A 19119-nucleotide genomic window follows, 5' to 3' on the forward strand; every position below is an offset into this window, starting at 1 on the left:
ATTGTGCACATGTAATCTAAATTGTACCTATGTTTTTTTGAACAATAAACAAATATTATTATAAAATTTCCCCATCCATACGAGTTATATAAAATAATTTGGGTAGGTAGTGCTTTTGTGCATGTATGAAGTGCACGCCACTGCCCATCAACCTGAGGCGTTGGTACTAAGCCTCATGTGCCTTTAATCTCACACACACATCACATAAACTCTGTGTGGTTTGAGATGAGGTGAGTGACCTAGTTGTCCTTAATTGGTTTTACTCTTAAGTTGACCAATAAAAAAAAAACAAATCAAATCGGCCACCACACCCTTCAAACCGGAACACAGTAATGCAGCAACATTTAACATTTTGGTAGGTGTTGCATGTTAAATCTATCAAATTTATAAATCAGCTTTAAATCTAATATTTATCAATCTATAGAGTCACTGCAAATACACTGATTTAACGTATGCGTTCTTAATATAAATAATGATTTGGTAATTGTACACTCACGCGATAATCTTCGGTTCAACAACTCTGAACACTTTAGCATACATGTCAATAGCCTGCACCCATAAAACCATGGAACGGCACACCTGTAATTTTTTATGTATTAATTTGAGAGTTTAACAACTGCGGAGAAACTTTATTTCTATAGAAAACCTCGTATTCCATTAAGCTCAAGCTACGTTGATGGTTTGGTTTGGACGGTCATAATTGGCATTATTTTGAAAGCCCAATTGCACCAACACACACACCTACACATCTTGTTGGCCACCGACTACGCCTTGTTGTTACATATAAGATCTCTGTCATTAAGTTTCCTGCTTTTACAAAACCCAGGTTCGTAGTCAGGTTTCAGTTTTTCAACATATATTCTATTTATCACTTCTTGCACAAAAAATATATATATATTAAACATATAATTTATTATATTTTTGGAATATTCACATTGACATCTATCATTTAATACCAAACTTGAAACGTTTTTTCCAATAATATTTTTATTCAAAAGCTAAATATCAAAATATAAATAATCATTATGTTAAGATAACTATAAAAGACTACTTATTATCAATCCAAAATCTTAAACTCTCATTACCTTAGATACTTTAACAACAGTGTCGGGATTGAAATCCTTATGAGTAAGGTATACTTTTATTTTTTTGAGCGTAGCATCCGGTATATGATCTTTGTCGTATTCTTCCAAATTGCGGATAAAGTTTACATCAGCTAATAACTTTTTAGTTGAATCCCAGTCTGGCCTGAAATAATGAGGCACAAAATAAATAAATTACAAAATCTTTATTCGTGTCTTGGAGCATTCGAATATTAATGGTTTGATGACGGTGATGAATGTCACTTACTTAGCACCGAGTAGTATGCATACAGGTTCCATAACAAAGCGTACAAGCGGCGGCGGCTTCTGAAAGGCTTTCAACTCGTTGATATCTGCCTTGTTAAGAGCTTTAAGTGCATTTTGCGCTGCTTCCATTGCTGGCATAGCCATCGCCAGATCAGCTTTCGCTTCGTCGGCGATCTCCTTTACTTCTTCCGCTTTTATCTAGAGTTTATTAATATATTATAATTAGAATATTATAATTAGAATTAAAATTCAGCCGTTTAAAAAATTTGTTACTAACAGGCAAAGTTTGAATAGACGATATAACTTTGAAGTGGCGTAATAATTATATCACAATAAATATCGATCAATACAAGATCGATTTATGTATTATTCTAAGTAAGGAATGATTTATTCATGAAATGTATATGATTATATCAGCTTCCGACTTTTTTATAATATTGGGCATGTAAAAAATTTTGGAAACCTTTACACCGCCGCGCCTTGTGTTTGCGGGTGTATGTGTGTGTGTGTGCGTATGTTGAGGAGGGTGCGTGTGTGTTTGAGTGTATATGCGTGTGTACGCGCGTGTGTATGTATGTGTGTGTGTGTGTGTGTGTGTATGTGTGTGCGATTGATCGCGCGTACTTGCATCGCTTAAACCCATATTGTTTCAAAATTACACTATTCGACACACCTTTTAATAAAAGATTATAATTATATTTCAAAAATTTAACAATATTCAAATAAAATGCATAAGGAAATGGAAGTTAGCCAGTTAGTTAGTTTGTTAGATTTATTTATTTTTTTTTTTTAGAATTTACTAGTTACCTTGGCTGCAGCTTCATCTTTCATTACGGCTTGTTTTACTTCATCAGCTGCTGCTTGCTCTACTTTAAGTCGCCCTACGAGAGCTATGCCCTTAAATTGAAGAAAAATTCTTAGAATCGTTGCGTTAAAACCACAGGTTTATTATATTAATATACGAGGTTAACTTATTAATAATACTAATTTATAACGAAAGTCGATTTAAAAGATATAAATTTAGTCTTTTTTTAGAATTTATATATTTATAAGTGTATAATTCGGGGTTAAGTTTCATACCTCTTCAGCCTTTTTCGCGAGAACTGGCTCCATTTCACGTACTTGCTGCTCCATTACCCCCACAACTTCGTACGTTTCATACAATTTCTGAAACATCATTAATTATCAAGTTATACATCATAATTTTAGTAATATATAAAAGTCTATGTCTATTGTCGTCGTATGTTCATTAATTTAGTTATTAGTCCACTAAGCACTGGGCTACGGTCTTGAACCCTTCTCTTTGTGGGAGGAGACCCGTGGCCTGTAATGAGTTAGTATGATGAACTATCCGAAGTCAGGAATACAATCTCTAGACGGTGATACCTGTAAGCCGCAAGAAATTCGATCCCGACCACGCAGTATCTCCTGCTGTTTCTTGTCAAGCAGAGTGAGATAGAGCTTCAGTAGATCGAGGTAGCTGCTGGGCGTTGTGTAGAAGTAGCGTCGCATCTCGTCGTAAAGCCGACCCGTCATCATATCGACGTCCTTATAACATATAACAAGAATATTTATAAATTTTCTCTACAAGCTAGTCGTTCAGTCTTACATGTTAATTGATGATGCAGTCTATGATGTTAGCGGGTTAACCTGTAATCGGTTTCTACGCGGCATCAACTTGGCAGCACGTCTTGGCCGATAGGGATGAAATTTAGATACTATAAATTTTCCCCTACCAGGGATCAAACTCGCTAGCTCTATTGAAGGACCACAGCACTCACTACTGCGCTAGAGAGGCCGTCAAAATACTTGCAGTATATTCATAAAGCTCTCTGTAATATTAGGCGAGCTCAATTCGTCACGATTCCGTATGACGAGAACCTCGTGAGAACTGAGACCGAGAAAAAATGTAAGTATGTTGATGTGGCACGTGGAGTCCGCTGAAATCATTCCAATAGTTATATCTGCAAATCCCAGTTAGCCTAGCACACCATCTAAGGCGACTGGGGTTCCGTGGCAATTCACTGGCAGCCAAGATGCAGAAAGTGGTGTTGCTGGACTCTGCTAGGATAGTCCGCCGATTTCTAAGCCTATCGCCCTGACTCCCGGCCTCCCTATTTATGTAATGTATATTTAAGTGTATTAATCTCTATGTATCTAAGTTAGTATATTAATGTTGTTTTGGCTCATTTTATGCATTTATTTTGTACACGGGCGCGAGAGTAAATCTCGAATAATAATAATAATAATAAATAAAAGACCACATTTGTCTAGAATTTCCGATAATGTTGTGTCTAGATTATCTGTCCCTTGATGAACTTACTGCGCACGCTTAAATTTATTTCATAATTTATTAAAACACGCATTTTGGGGATGTACCCAACGATCCACTTTTTTAAATCGAAATAATGAACACAACGATCCACTGTTTTTTTCCCCTTGTAGGGGGAAATCCTCATGGATAGTTGACATCCAGTTTAATCAGTTAATACCTCTTAAGATGCCCAATTTCGTTGGAAGTAAAATACTCCGTGACTTACGGACTACAACTACCTACAAACCCCGACCGTGCTTCCCGGAACCACAATACACATGACTACACATACACATTCAGAAAGGGGGCTGTCTGATCAGGCTTCGTCTGCCTTTCATGTTCTGAAGCATTGTTGCTGTTATAAACCGAAAGATTGAAAGTGTCGAAAATATATAAGGACTTGTCCAATTGGTTAAGAATAAGCAAAACGTGGTTTTCTGACAATGAACGCTGAGCGGCATTAATAGTAATATTGCTTATAAACTTCAGGTTACGCGTTTATGTGATGGGCTGACGAAACACATTAGGTCAGGAACAATTATTGACTCTCGCACTAAACTAACCTGATGCATAGAAACAGCGAGGGCGGATATCTTTTCTATTATGTCAGGTTTCTCGAGTGGTTGTAAGCACTGTTGGGCCACTGAGAGCAGAGCCTCTGGCGGCCATTTTGTGAACCAGTCAATTGTGCAGCAATTCACCAGAGACGGAAACATTCGGCATCTTCGTCTAAAAAGTAGAATTCACTTATTAAGTATAGGTAAGTAGATCAAGTCAATCTTTATAGCTGATTAAAACGAAGACCGATACGGTCAGCGCGTCATTATATTATTAATAATAATAAATATACAATTTAAACGTAGCTCGTGCTATGGGTACCAGGATGACTGAGGAATATTTTTATGAATAATTTCATAAATACTTATAATATACAGATAAACGCCCAGACACTGAAAAAACATTGATGTTCATCACACAAACATATTCCAGTAGTGGGATTCGAACCTTTGGGCTTGGACTCAGAAAGCAGGGTCGCTGCCCACTGCGCCAATTGGCCATCGAACCGGTACATGCCATGCCGATTTTAATCCCTATGTTCTCAATATCCCAAAAACCGGCACGAAGCGATTTGTAGATTTTTTGTTGTACGGATGTCTGGGGTTTGGCACGCCCTGCCGAGATCTATTTTTCCTAATTCTTACAACCTTGGTACAATTAAAACTAGAGTGATTAAGCATACTCTAGGCCTGGTCGTCTTTCCATCAGGCGAGATTGTGGTAAGGAAAAAAGAATAACAAAATTGCGCTAGTGGAATTACCAAGGTTTTCAGGGCTCACAAAAACACTATGTTAATAATAATGCAGGCTGGCATAATACTGCAGACATCAAATACACACACCCATTAAATTTTCTAAGAAGAACCTTTATATTCAACAGTATAGACAGTTTTATCATGCGATGTGTGTATAAAATGATCAGAGCTATATTGTAACGAATTAAAATTATGCTAATTTGATTTGCGCGGTATTGTTAGCTAATCAAACAAGAATAAAAAGATTTTGTGTTTCGAATTAGAGGAACGGTACTGCGTGCTCTATTCTCGCTGATTTAGAAATAAGATGAAAGTAGACAATCTTGAAAGGATGGCCTCAATTCATCTGTTATTTTATTATACGAGTTTAAACTTTCAAGGTTCTAGTTCTGTCATCATAGTAATCCATACTTTCATATTTACATATTAGATGTGAGAGTATATTGCATATTTGCTATCAATGCACGGTTCACCCCCTGATAAGATGTAGAATATGGCACTGGAGATTGGAAAGGATTTCTTATTCGAAGTAATAATGGTGCCATTGTGCGTATCGCAGCAGTTCTTCTCCACTTGCAGCGTGAGCGTAATATAATCTACTATATATCAATTTATGTACCGCATATGTTCAGCTGTCGATAACTTTAATAATTTGACAATAGTTTATGCCTCAACGTTACGGAGCTGACTAATGAACGATGGAGCAAAATGGTAGACGTAAAAATTAAGACGAATTTATATACGAAATTATAGTTCTTAACTATATTTTAATGAGAGGTGAGATTTAGAAATACCTGAACGCTTCACCAACAGGACTCATACAGATGCAAAGATGTAGTTTTCCCCTCACGCGATTTATGAAGTAATAATAAACTGCGTCGCGATCGCCCGGATTGACTCCAGCTTTGGCTGCCTCACTACGGCATCCCGTCTGTACTTGTTCGTAAGAGTCTCCCTCGAACAGATTAGGTACTTCACCTAGGGAAATAAATGGCCAAGATTTTTAATTTGTAGGCAGCTTTTTATATCTACAAAAATATAAAGTCTGGGCTGCGCTTAACTATTTGGTTAACTATATAAAAGTAACGTTCGTAACAGAAGCGTACTTGAATTCATAGCGATTAAATAATAAAGAAAACCTGGGGTTGGACAAAATTCTAATGTTATTAATAGTATTTTTACAAACTTAAAATGCATATCAACATTTTCGGAACCGACAGGATATTAACTTGCGACTCTTAAGCTACGGCTTGCCTACCTTCGATGCCGAAATTAGTATTTAATTTTTTTTTATATGCATTTTAAATTTATAAAAATTGATAATCCTACCAAGGGTAGGTAAAAACACTAAGGTATAATATTATATATAAAATTATAAAACTATTAATAGTAGAAAAATAAATATTCCATTAAAATAAATACATTTTAGTAGCGGTTCCTCGCATCTTCTTTCGTACATTATAAGATAAGTAGTGTCGTATTTTTTAAAAAAAGAACATGTAACCATCCTCAAGAATTTTAGTAAGTGCTGATGATAGTTTACCGATACCGATAAGAATTAGTAATCGAACAAAAGAGACAAGCATCTGTAATTTTATATGGTTGAATATATAGTACATCCTTATTAATCGAAGATTGAAATGTTACTATTTCAAACATATTATGTGAAATTTTATTTTTAACTAATAGATAAACTTCCAACCTGAATTGAGCATATTGTTGATATCTTCAAGAAACTCTTCCTTGGTTATTTGAGTGTCGGTGAAAAGGAACACGGTGTCTTCGCCAGAGACGCCCGCTCGCATATACATGCCACGTAGATCATCGTGAAACTCCGGAGTGTCGTAGTTACGCTTTATCTCCATACCCATGCATCTGGAAATGTTAAGCAGTTCTTGACTTGACATACCATATAGTTTTTAAAGTTTATATATATATATATATATATATATATATAACACATTTGCGGTTAGCTTCTGATTGTATAATTTGCCTTTAAGTGCCTACCCTGTCAAGTCTCAACCCTGTCACCCACTGATTTTCCTCTTGCTACTTATTTAGAGAGATGGAACCCCAAGAACTATTATGTATGCTTCTTAAGTTTGTACAAAGCGTGTGTACAATGTACATGCTTTTTCAAGGTCATACTTTAGTCAAGGTCAGCATAAAAAAATGCTTTTTGTCAATACTTGTTATGATAATACTTCCTTGTTCTTATTACTAATCCACTAAAACCAATGTAAAGCAGTTTTAAAGTTACTAACTTGCATTCATTTACGTGCCCAGCGAGGGTGGCGACAGATCTTCGTCCGGATCCACCCGGACCGACCATGAGACAGTGACCTCTTTCCGCACGAAAAACTCGCGCCACACGAACAATATGCTCCACTGCGTCACGGAAAAGTACTAGATGCATCTCCGCACGGGCAGTAGAATTGTACTCTTCAAGGTATTCCTAAATATTCAAGGATATTCTTTGACACTCGCAGTATAAACAATCCCATTATGCCATTAAATATCACTTGCTTTAACGGAAACATCGTAAGGAAGCCTGCAAGCCTTAGAGCACTTTATAATGTTTACAAAGGCGTGCGAAATCTTCCAATCCGTATTCGTATCGTGGACTACAGATTAAACCCGTCTCACTCCGAGCGGAGACCGTAATTACTACCCTAAAAGTTTACAGCCATAGCTAAATTAGTGTGGTTAACTCCCCAGCATAAACTTGATGTAGGTGTTATGTTTCACAAGTTGTTCAACAATAAGTTACGACTGTAAATTTAAAAAAGATTCTGCTCGTTAAGAAATCTATTGATTGGTAATACGGAGATTATTTATGTTGAGTGGTCGTAAATTAACAGAATTTATAAAATAGTTACATAGACCACAAGGAAAAAATCTTACCTTCAAAACAATCAAAAGCTTTCCCATATCCGGAATTTCTTGGTACTGTCTACTTTCCTTAGGAATCGCTGAGTTCATAAAATCTCCGAACAGTAATATCGGAGGTTGTTCAATGATCGGTGTGTCAGGTATATCGAGGATAGGTTGCTGAAAGTTCTTTTGGCATACTGTACTCATAAGACGATAGAAGTAACTTTTGTCTTCTATATTTATCAAACGATCGTGGAACACGCGAAGGCATTCATGATAGAATAACCTAAAAGGGTATCTAACATTAATAACAGAAAACAGACTGAGACGATATGATCTGGTTATCGATTCATGTTAGAAATTTATTGTTATTCAGTTTTATGTTACAATTTACCTTAAATGTGAAATGCTTTACCTCAACATTCCCTGTGGAGCTCGCATGTACGCGGCATTAGCCTGTAGAACTCCCTGCATAGATTTGGAAAGGTCACGTAAATTGAATACGTAGTGAGACTTTGCAGGTGTGGGTAGAAGCTCAGCGCAAATTTTCAAGTATACTTCTACTGCTGCGTTAACTATAGGTTCGCCAAGCACAGACACTTCTGTTACGAAGTCCTCCATGTGTCCAGCTAGAATTGCCTGTAAGTTATATTTTTCTAAAATCAGTTGAAGTATTAAATTTTATATATAACGCTTCTCCAGTTATATTATCAAGAACTTTGTCGTTAGTGTAGTGGTTACCAGGTCCAACTATGAATCTATTCTCGATGACCAGATGAAGCAAGTTAAGCCGGTCATTCCGGTAATATCACTACAGTCGTGAAAATTAATCGTTAAAGCTAACCCGTCTTAGAGGATTGTGTTAGTCCTTTCTGCGATTTTCCGCAATTCAAGCGTTAACCTATTGAAATGCGAAGTTTTTTTTACATAACAAACGTGGAAAATGGTAAAGAGAAGGAGAATTTGGGTGAGGAAGAGATACAGAAGTTGCAGATGTCAATTACCTTAAATATAGTCTTCATAGCTTCAGAATTGGGCGCAGAAATGTAGAACATGGCAAAATGGCGAACAAAACGTGCAGTGAGCGGATTTCGGCCACCGCCGGGTGGGGCACATGCGCAAGATAACACGACGTCTAAAATCTCCTTCCAATATAACTTGTCACGATCGTAAAGACCTCCGAAATCCAGAAATTGCCTGTGAAAATATGAAACAAGTGATTAAGATATGTTTAATAAAATATTGAATTGGCGGGCGTCTGTCATGCCGTTTTACACCCCTTAAATTGTACCTCAAAGGCTAAATCGATATAAACATTAGTGTTAATTTGTTGTAATAGTTCTGCTTCTGTCTGGGATTATCGTTTAGTGGTATAAGCAAAACCGCACGATTTTTCGTTCGAAGACCCCAAGTCTGCTATAACAATTGTATATTGCTTCTAAAAAATATTTATGATCAACCAATTAGACACTATTGCAATAGTAAACTTGAACCCCAGTTCTATTGTCTTCTTCTTAACTGGGCCATTTTTCTTAGGCATTGTCCGCATGCTGTAAATCGATGCCAGTACTCTATGAGTAGGGTAGGGTAAAGGGGAATGAGTTCAAAATAAAAATTACAAACCGAAGTAATTCTATTGTTGGCTGAGCACCGTAAACGTCGAGACGTGGCATATTTACGTCGTCAATGAATATGACCACCTTTTTGCCGAGCGGTGCTCCTATTGCTTTTCTAGGCCTTTTGTCAAGTCGTAGCTCGATTACTTCCTAAAATATAGAAGTATTTAAACTCCACACATTTCCAAATAGCACCAACATCTTGGGCGTCATGCCCGAACGTGAACAGTTTTAAACAGTATGTTTTGTTGTAAATAGCATTCAGAGTAGCTTATTTTTGTTTATCATATTATAACATTTCTCTTTTAAATATATTGCAATAAAGTATTCCAGGATTAGATTCTTTATGCCTTTCATATAGATACCAAGAATATATATAAAGTATAACTTTTAATTACTTTACGTTATAACTTAATAAAGTATACTACGGATGTTGTACCAACATTATTAACGAGTAGGTTAGTTAACTTTAGTTTGTTGATGAATTAGTGATGGTGTAAAAATAGGTTATAAATTATTGAAATGTAAAATCTTCAGCTACTTTTAAAGTAGGTATAGAATTGAATTATAAACCTGTGTACGAGGGCTGCTGGTTTGTGCCGAAAAGTTTAATATCACAGGAATAAATAATCCAGTTGCTGAGATTTTCTTTAGAATTTCGGCAGCTATGCACGTTTTCCCAACGCCTGTAAAGTCAAGACATACATAAGGCAGCTTTATAAATAACCAAGCGCCATCTATCTGCATCTTATCTAAATAAATCACAACGACGCGTAAACTAAAGTAACAACGCGAAGTCACTGGTCGATTCCAGAATTAAATAAACTCACTTATCATACTAAAAATATATTCAGTATAGATAAATACAAAGACTTGCTAAAAGATATAATTATATGAAATCTTATAATATACCTACCAGTGTTTCCCGTGAACATAACCGGTTTTCCAGCAGATAGGAGTTTCTCAAAGAGGTACCCATAGCGAACAGTGTCAATAGTAGGAACAAGAGTTTCAAAAAATGGCTTATTACAGTCATATAAAAACTCTGGTATAATCTCCGCCCACACTTTTAATTTGCGTTGCTTCGTGTCCATATACATGTCGAAGAAATTGAAACCTTGCGGGAAACTGGAACACATTTTATGAACATTGCAGACTTATTTTCGAAAAAAATTACTCACATCAAAATCCCAAAAACTGTTTAATAAAGCATAGAAGCTGGGGTTTAGTTTCAGGAAGAAGTTGAGTTGCTTATATAACGCTTAAAAACTTTGCAAATATACGTTACATTTGCAAAGTTGTTAGGTGTTTCGATAGCTCTTCGATAATGGAGCGAAAAAAGTTTTTATGTGGTGATTTTCACATCAACCACATAATGCCAGAAACGCAAACTAACAAGCATTGGATAAAAAAGGGGTTCTAAATGTTTACAACGGCGTAGTAAAGTTTAGAGCCATGGAGCCGTTAGCTTGCGCTCTGATATCAGAGCACAATAGTCAATAATCGTATGGTTAAGGATAACAGTTTATAACAATAAAAAATACTCAAAAATAATTGGCGTTTCAGACTTCTTACTATTCTGCTTCTTCATAAACCTCGAACTGCCTCTTGATAAGCTCCTCAAAGGGCTTGCGGTTCGCTTCAAGGATATTGCCACCAATACACCAAACGTAGCAAAAGATGAAACAATGAGCGATGTATACTTTGACGGCGGCTTTATCACTGAAGCGGTCCCCAGGTTCTGCTAGCAAAGCGCCCAACAGGCAACACAGAGACGCCACCTTGCTTATATCTACCTGTATTGTTAGAATATATAATGTAATAATGTTGACTGATTTACTGGACATCCTTAGCGTATTAATATCCCACATCCTAATAACTAGCATGTATGCCACGAGATAATTGTCTCCAGGCGTTAATCCTATTTTTTCTATAGAGTTAGACGAGGGAAAGGGTATACATAACTGTCTCATGGCGCGCATGTTAGCCTTACTGGGTACAGTTACAAGAGAGACATTCGATAACCGGAAGCGAAGGATTAACCGAAGGTTTTTTGAATACCTAACGAGGCAATTGAAATATATATCTCTTGGACGACAGATTTATTCACTATCACAGGATCTCTTGATTCGTAGTCGTACAAGCTATACACCTGACCAACGAGGCATTACTCGTACTTGCCAGTAACAAAATTAAAAACTCGTGGTCTATCACGTTTTTCCTTTGAATAAAGATTTTGACGTGTTGGGTGCCAGTATTGGCAATTCAAATTCAAATTCAAATTCAAAATTCATTTATTTCAAGTAGGCCTAATATAAGCACTTTTGAAACGTCAAGTCTGTCTGTTTGTAGTGATTCTACCACCGGTTCGGAAGGCAGATTCTACCGAGAAGAAGCCGGCAAGAAACTCAGCAGTTGCTCTTTTCCAACATCAACAATTTACATTTTGTATTTTAACATTCATTTTTCTATCTTGTGAGAGCTGAAAGCGGAGCCGGATGCTTCCAAGCAACCAATGGTGATAGAAGTAGAATCTATCACGGACCTGGATAAAATCAGTCTAGAAATAGCACATGCAAAGTTTTATTTCGGAAAGATAAATGGTTCCTGCAGGATAGATTTGTGTTTGCTGTTCGAGAGTCGAAGGATCAGACAATAACATACACATTAAAACTTCCACGCAAAAGCAGTCACGAGTAAAAACTATTTTTATTTAAATTATCTTACCTGCTTAATACCAACACTGCACTTTGTATTGACATACGTAACCCCGACATCGAGCAATTTGAAGAGATCGTAGACGAATTCCCAATTTTCCTGGGTAAAGAGATTTTTTTCCACGGCTTCGTTGAGCCACGACCTAACATACGGTAGGTAACCCATTTCATTCGGGTCTATATAAACCATTCCGCAGCGAGAGACAGTAGCTGGTGATGCTTGCGCTAAGTCTGCAACCTTTTGGAATAAAATAACGATCTTTACATCCATTCAAACAGAAAAAAAAAGCGTCTAGGATTCTATATAAACAGGTGCCTCTTTTTAAGCTAATATAGTTATTTGAACGAATGCATAACGAAAGCATAGGTTGTTTTACACTTTTTCAGTTTGTCTGTATCTCTGGGCTTTCGGAAATAGCTTTCTGGTGACGAACAGAGGTTACAGATGAACTTTGGGATCCCAATGTGCTAGAATGGCAGCCCCGGTATTGTAAACGCAGCTTTGGTCGACGAGGTGGATAGATCATATCAATCGAGTTGCTAGTAGTAGCTTGAAACAGAAGCCCATGGCCGTGAATAAAGGAACTCCTAACAAAAGATCTCTGCCGATGAAGTCAATTAGTTGAGGTGATGGTGATGTACAAATATTTGATTGTACAGAAATATGAGACAATGATTCTAGCTTCTTTCTTGTCTAGTATTCATACTTGTAAGTACCTCAAATACCATGTGCACGTAAGGAGTAAGCTTTATGCGCTCGGAATTTGAAAGGCACAGCATCTTGTTATCGTCAAGTACGGTGTTCATATTCTCAATCCACACTGCGTCTACTGGACCGTCGCAAATCAGCCACTGGTGGTCGGTGGTCTCGCTCTGAAAATGTTACAAGTACATTGCTCGCCTTATTATTGCACTACATACATGCACACTTCGCTTCAAGTTAGTCTTAATATTTCTTATCTAGGCTATCTGGCGCAAAGATTTATTTAAAAGACCAAACATAAAATCAAACTATTAAGTTCTATAATATGAGGTATATATAGTAAAGAAATTCTTGCATTTTACAGTGTTTTCGGTACAAAGAACCAATAAAAAAATCTTTCCTCTTTATAAAGATAGATTAAGGTGTTTGGGAATAATATTGAAGAGACAACGGATAATGAACTTCGGATACCTACACCTTCAGTTTCACCTCACCTCCATACCTTTTCTTCCCTTTCAAGACTACAAAAATTTTCAAAAGGAAATCAAAAGTTTAGAACAAGCATTTTTTTAAGTGTTAACTGATCACATTAGATTAAAGAAAGTAAATGTAATTAAAATAAATCATATTGATACTTATTGGATTAAATAATTAATTACTGTTACCTGTACAGCGGTTCTGAGTGATAATGGTAGTATGCCGTCATGCCATTCAAGGGTTTGTAGGTTCACTTCACCGTAGAGCTCTCCTATGCTAAGACTTTTGGGGTTCATTATATATTTGTGCACTATCTGGTATTGCTGGCCCGGCACTTCACTTTCACATAACCTCGTATACGTGTCTCCTAATACCTGAAAACAATTATCTTTTATTAGGAATTTTCTTGGTGACGCCCAAAGAAATGTGCAAGCTACGACACTTTCCGAAATGAAATTGCAAACAACTTTAACAGTTTGCGCAGAAACTAGTATAACACATGTTATCATCCTACCTCTACCTTCCTATGTCGATCTGGACATTGCAGGCGACGTTGCGTGGGATGGATGTGATTCCATTGCATACGATAAGTGTGTTTCTATTGCAAAGATTTTAATGTGAAATCAGGAGTCCAATAATCATGATATACATAGAATAAGTTTGTCTCTGGCTTCATAAGACAGCTCGCTACCATCTGGGCCTGCATAATTACTTCCCACTAGTTTTTTCACTTAGATTGCATTCATGGGCTAACTTGTAGTGGAATAATAAAAATAAAAATAATACGTAAAAAGATGTCAATAAACTAACATGTAAAACGACGGTCTTGCTACCACCGGTAGGTCCAACAAGCATCACGCCCCAGCGAACGATCATTGTTTCGTGCAGCTGTATAACTTTGCGGATCTGACAGTCCATTATTTGCATTTTTCTTTCCAGTAATATTTCCTCTACATTGCATGAAGGAATAAAACGAGAGCATTAGATCACATGATCAACATCAGGTTGTCACATTGTACGAACTTCAATTTTATTTATTCTTATTTTTTTACGTTTTCTCGCTCATTTTTTGTAATACAATGATTGCACAATGTCTGTATATCCTGGAAGCTACGCTAAGAACAACCATCGCTTAAAGCAGTATTATCTAAATATTAATGACAATTAACCTTTCGCGCCTTATAGTAATCCCCGAAATGTAAATGCATTTCTTTTTATGTGCAATATTTCGTCTTAAAGGAAACAAAATTAATTACACTTTAAAAACTGATGTGATAAAAAGGGTTACAACTTTAACTTACGTATCACATCCACCATGATTCCATAGTCGCGCACCGGCAGACTTACTCCTGGAAACAAGTCTGAAAGGATGCCAGCGAAGAGTACAGCATCCGCAGCCAAAAACTTTGGCAAGTTACTGTCATTTAGCGCGCATAATAGCGTGATCTCTTCGTGCTGGTCCGGACTAGCGCGTTTCAAGGCTCCAGCCATAACCTGAAATATGTAATATATAAAACCATGTACCTGACACTGGCAAATCTGTGTAAAGCTATAAGAAAGAAATAATGATAACGTATCGAAAATAATTTTGGCGTGGTTTTTTAATTTTTATTTTATTTAAGGCGTTTACTGCTTACACTAGACTACACAAAAAAAGGAAATTGTATACAATTTTACAATAAATTTTACAATAAAGTTGATATCTTGGGGTTGTCACTAAAAAAGTTCAAATTTTGTATTAAGCGAAAGCTTATAGAAAAGTCCTATTATAGTATAAAGGATTACGTAAACGATAAAAAAGCTTGGGTGTGAAAAATTGCTCTAACCAGGTTGCTTCTTAAATATTTTCTAATGACAATGTGAGATGGTGATAACAAAATGAACACCCGGCTAAGTTATTGTGGGCTTCTTCTTAGACCAGGGCGCGTTTGGAACCCTCGTAGCTTTAGTTTTAAGTTTACGATTGTAGTTATCGCCATCACTACTCACTGCTATGTACACATTTTGTATATAATCAACGCATCAAAAGTGCCATCTATGTGCCTATTTGAATAAAGAAATATTTGACTTTGATAGGGTGGTAAGTAGCCACGGTCTAAGAGCCTTCCACCAGAAAAAAAACCGAATAAATAAATTATTATAATTCTCATTCCAAGGTACGGAGCCCTAAGTGCACGACTAATATAGTAAGTAATAAAACGGTAATAAGTTTATATTCTGAAGTAAGTAAGTATAAGTTTAGTGCACCGCGAGAGATAATAAATGACGTGAAATCATTCATTTAAGATTGCACTTCTACATAAATGAAGACTCACACACGCACCCAAGCGCATACATTTGCACAGTTATACACACACCCACACACTTACGCACACTCACGGCCACTCACACTCATTCATGCTGTTGTGAATATCGTAACTGATTGTTTTGTATATGTTGTACTTGCACCAATTGCTTAATTGTCACAGTTTAGATTTGTAATCTAGATTTGGTTTTTATTTCTGTAATAAGATAAACCCTTAAACAAAAAAATTTTTTACGCTGTTGGATTACTAATAAATAAATAAATATTCTACGCTAGCCAAAATACACCATAAAAAACAAAGTAAAAATCTTTGATTAATTTAATACTACAAAAAAAGGAAAAGGAAATACATACAAGCACACTTTTAACGGCCCTCATCCCAAAGTCATAGTGGTCTTGTTTTGAGAGTTGTTCACTAGACAATTTATACATCTGCACCATTTTTTTAGCAAGTCCTTTCGAAGACTCGAACCCTTCTGAGTAGAGGATAACTTCCGCGATTAAAGCTAATAAAAAAAAAAGTCTATATTCGATTTTGAATTGAATATCATCAACGTCATCATCAAACCATACCGGCAAAAGGATTACCGGCCATCTACAGGCCACGGGTCTGCTCTCGGAATGAGAGTTTAGACCGTAGTCCACCACGCTGGCCAAGTGCGGATTGGTAGACTTTAAAAATCTTTGAAAAAGGTGATGAAGAACTCTCAGGCATGCACGATGTTTTCCATGAAGTGACTTTAACGGTGAAGGAAAACATCGTGAGGAAACCTTATTATTTCATTTAAATTCCTATAAATTCTTTAGAATATATATATGCTTTAAATTCCTTGAACTAAAAACGCAAATAACTCCTAAAAGATAGAGTTGCGTGCTAGGTCACCCCAACAGGGAGCCCGAATCTCTAACCACTAGGACATGACATCAATACAAGCGTAAAGTGAATCGAATTCGGGGGATTTGAAAATATTTTCATGTAATAACTCTTACCGTAATCTGGTACCATCATAGATATAGGACGGAAAAGCGCTTTCAGATTGTCCGGTAATTCCGTTCGGCCCGCGTAACCTGGGTTCATTGTAATAAAAGCCGCGCATGTCCGCACCAGTTTGATTTCGCGCCCCTCAAACATGAAACTGAAAATATCCGACTTAAAATGTCAAACGTTGACTTCTATATATACGCTTAAAACACCAGAAATATGCGGCTTGGTATTCAAAATTGGAACTAATTGCCATCTTAATTAGATGTCAAATGGCCTGCTAGCGTTTCGCATGTGAACACAACTACGTACCTAATGCACTTATAATTTTTTCAATTAATGTTGTCATCATCATCATTTCAACCATAGAATGTCCACTGCTGGGCTTGATCTTTTGATTTCCACAAGCTCCGGTGTCGCGCTGCATGTATACAGTATATCCCTGAGACTCAGGGGTTCTAACCTGTTTTTTTAACGCTCGTAAACAATTAAATAAATGGTTTATGAGCGATAAAAACAACAGAAAGATAGACTTTTTGCACAATGGGTTAAAAATTATGTGTCTATAATGATATTGCGAGTAGCACAACTTACCGTGCCTGTTTAGCCACTTTGGCATTCCTGATAGTAATAAGTTGCTGAGCGATCACAGAGAGCACCTCGATATCGATACGATTAAATTCATCGAAGCAACACCATGCACCAGATGTCGCCAGGCCGGAGAAAAATCTTCCCATCATTTTGTAGTCCAAACCTGGACAATTGATATTAACGATGAACGAGGGAATACTTGGGTACACATGTATTATCACCACGGCAAAAAAATTGCTGCAGAAATATAAATGCACGACAGATTAATATCTACAAAAAGTTTTTGTAATTAAAAAGTCGTTAATGCGCTGATTCAAATAGTAAGATTTAATTTAACTGAAACATTTCTTAAAATACAAATGAATATTTCAGAACCAGCCAAAGTTGAACCAGCTTTATTGTGGCCTTTGCGGCCCAAGTGATTCAACAAATGCTCCTTTTCACTAAAGGGATTGCCTAAGTCTTATATCTAATGATTTAGGCGCTATCTATAGAAAAAAAAAACGTTGTACCAACTCTTATAAATAAATAAATATACTACGAAAATATTAAATCGCCTCGCCATCTATCCCCAAAACTAGGTACTAAGATGATTGATGAATATTTTTATTAATAATTTACATAAAAATTATAATATACATGCAAACATATTCATCGCACAAATATAATCAAATATTTTCCAGTCGTGGGAATCGAACCCACATACTCAGAAAGCTGGGTCGCTGGCCACTACGCCAATCGGCCGTCTTAGGCGATAACTATTGGTACACGGTTTATGTATGCTTAGAAATCTCCTTAGAGTAGGCGTTACTTATTTAGTCATTGCCTTGTTAGTTGTAAGTAAAATCGGGCATAAGCAACGGCCCTCCTGCCACCCATGCTGGTTTTAAAGATCTGCCCCTTTGCAACGGGTAACGCCATCTAGTAGGGAACATTGCAGTTTCAAATATTTTCAAAGCATTTAAAGATCCTTCGATGTGGCACTGAGACCACCCGGCGCTACGAGCAAAAATGATTTGCATATATTTGAGATCATAAAGGAACACTAGTTAGGTTCATCGGGGTACCTTCAGAGCAGTTGAACACTACGCATTGTATGGCGAGTGCCTTCGCAAGGTCCTTTGTAGTTTCAGTCTTCCCGGTGCCAGCGGGGCCGGCAGGGGCACCCCCGAGGTCTAATTGTAAAGCTCCCATCAGACAGAGGTAGCAACGATCCGTCAATGGAGTTATCACTAGCACACCTAGGATATAAATAAGTAAAATAACGAGCAATGTATGGTAAGTCTTAGGAATGTTTTGGTGAAAGGCAGAATACCTTACCTCCGGCCCCCAAGTATTCATGGCCATAAATATACATAGAGCTGGACATACGAGCGACGCAGTTGTCAATGTCTTCCTCCCAATAGTAGCGAATCATTTTAAGCCACTCGAAATCTACACTACAAAAAATAGTTCAATAATTTTTATTAGTAATTTTTTAAGATGCCTATATTTATTTCTTCACAAAGTAATACTTACGCTTTCTGAACATGTTTCTCTACCATTTGAGAGATTGTATCTCTGGCGTGAACATCGACCGTTATGAGGGCGCACAGAACTTTCCTGAACAGGGAGCTCAAATCCTTCCTCGTGAGTGCAGCGAGATCGTTCAGGTCAGATATACATTTTTTCTCATAATTCAACAGTCCCGTGTCAATGCGCAATGGAATTTCCAGATCGAATATTTCGTGAACACCCCTCGCCCACATCATTTGAGACACAGCTAGGACTACCTGCGAATTCCGAGTTGAATAAAAATATAGCATCACTATTATCTCTCCATAGCGTATAACAGTTTACTGCTGAACAAAATAAAGGCTTCTGCCTAACTAGGGGGTTT

The 19119-nt window shown here is 36.9% G+C and overlaps 1 protein-coding gene across 1 annotated transcript in view; it reads right to left on the reverse strand.

Moving 5' to 3' along the window:
• Nucleotides 1-19119, reverse strand: part of LOC120636490 (dynein heavy chain 6, axonemal) — a 95042-nt gene that overhangs the window by 61353 nt on the left and 14570 nt on the right. The window contains exons 21-48 of the mRNA XM_039907995.1: nt 18759-19012; nt 18561-18679; nt 18308-18481; nt 17244-17403; nt 16658-16803; nt 16022-16173; nt 14664-14856; nt 14173-14312; nt 13545-13736; nt 12900-13049; nt 12193-12420; nt 11041-11261; nt 10382-10593; nt 10039-10151; nt 9473-9615; nt 8854-9046; nt 8265-8488; nt 7880-8135; nt 7240-7430; nt 6678-6850; nt 5770-5953; nt 4227-4392; nt 2736-2897; nt 2430-2516; nt 2157-2246; nt 1351-1547; nt 1086-1248; nt 497-579 (exon numbers count right to left, since the gene is read on the reverse strand). Coding sequence (XP_039763929.1) covers nt 497-579; nt 1086-1248; nt 1351-1547; nt 2157-2246; nt 2430-2516; nt 2736-2897; nt 4227-4392; nt 5770-5953; nt 6678-6850; nt 7240-7430; nt 7880-8135; nt 8265-8488; nt 8854-9046; nt 9473-9615; nt 10039-10151; nt 10382-10593; nt 11041-11261; nt 12193-12420; nt 12900-13049; nt 13545-13736; nt 14173-14312; nt 14664-14856; nt 16022-16173; nt 16658-16803; nt 17244-17403; nt 18308-18481; nt 18561-18679; nt 18759-19012 — 4766 coding nt within the window. The remainder of the gene's footprint in view (nt 1-496; nt 580-1085; nt 1249-1350; nt 1548-2156; nt 2247-2429; nt 2517-2735; nt 2898-4226; nt 4393-5769; nt 5954-6677; nt 6851-7239; nt 7431-7879; nt 8136-8264; nt 8489-8853; nt 9047-9472; nt 9616-10038; nt 10152-10381; nt 10594-11040; nt 11262-12192; nt 12421-12899; nt 13050-13544; nt 13737-14172; nt 14313-14663; nt 14857-16021; nt 16174-16657; nt 16804-17243; nt 17404-18307; nt 18482-18560; nt 18680-18758; nt 19013-19119) is intronic.

Source organism: Pararge aegeria, chromosome Z (genome assembly GCF_905163445.1).
Source record: "Pararge aegeria chromosome Z, ilParAegt1.1, whole genome shotgun sequence".
Taxonomy (NCBI): domain Eukaryota; kingdom Metazoa; phylum Arthropoda; class Insecta; order Lepidoptera; family Nymphalidae; genus Pararge; species Pararge aegeria.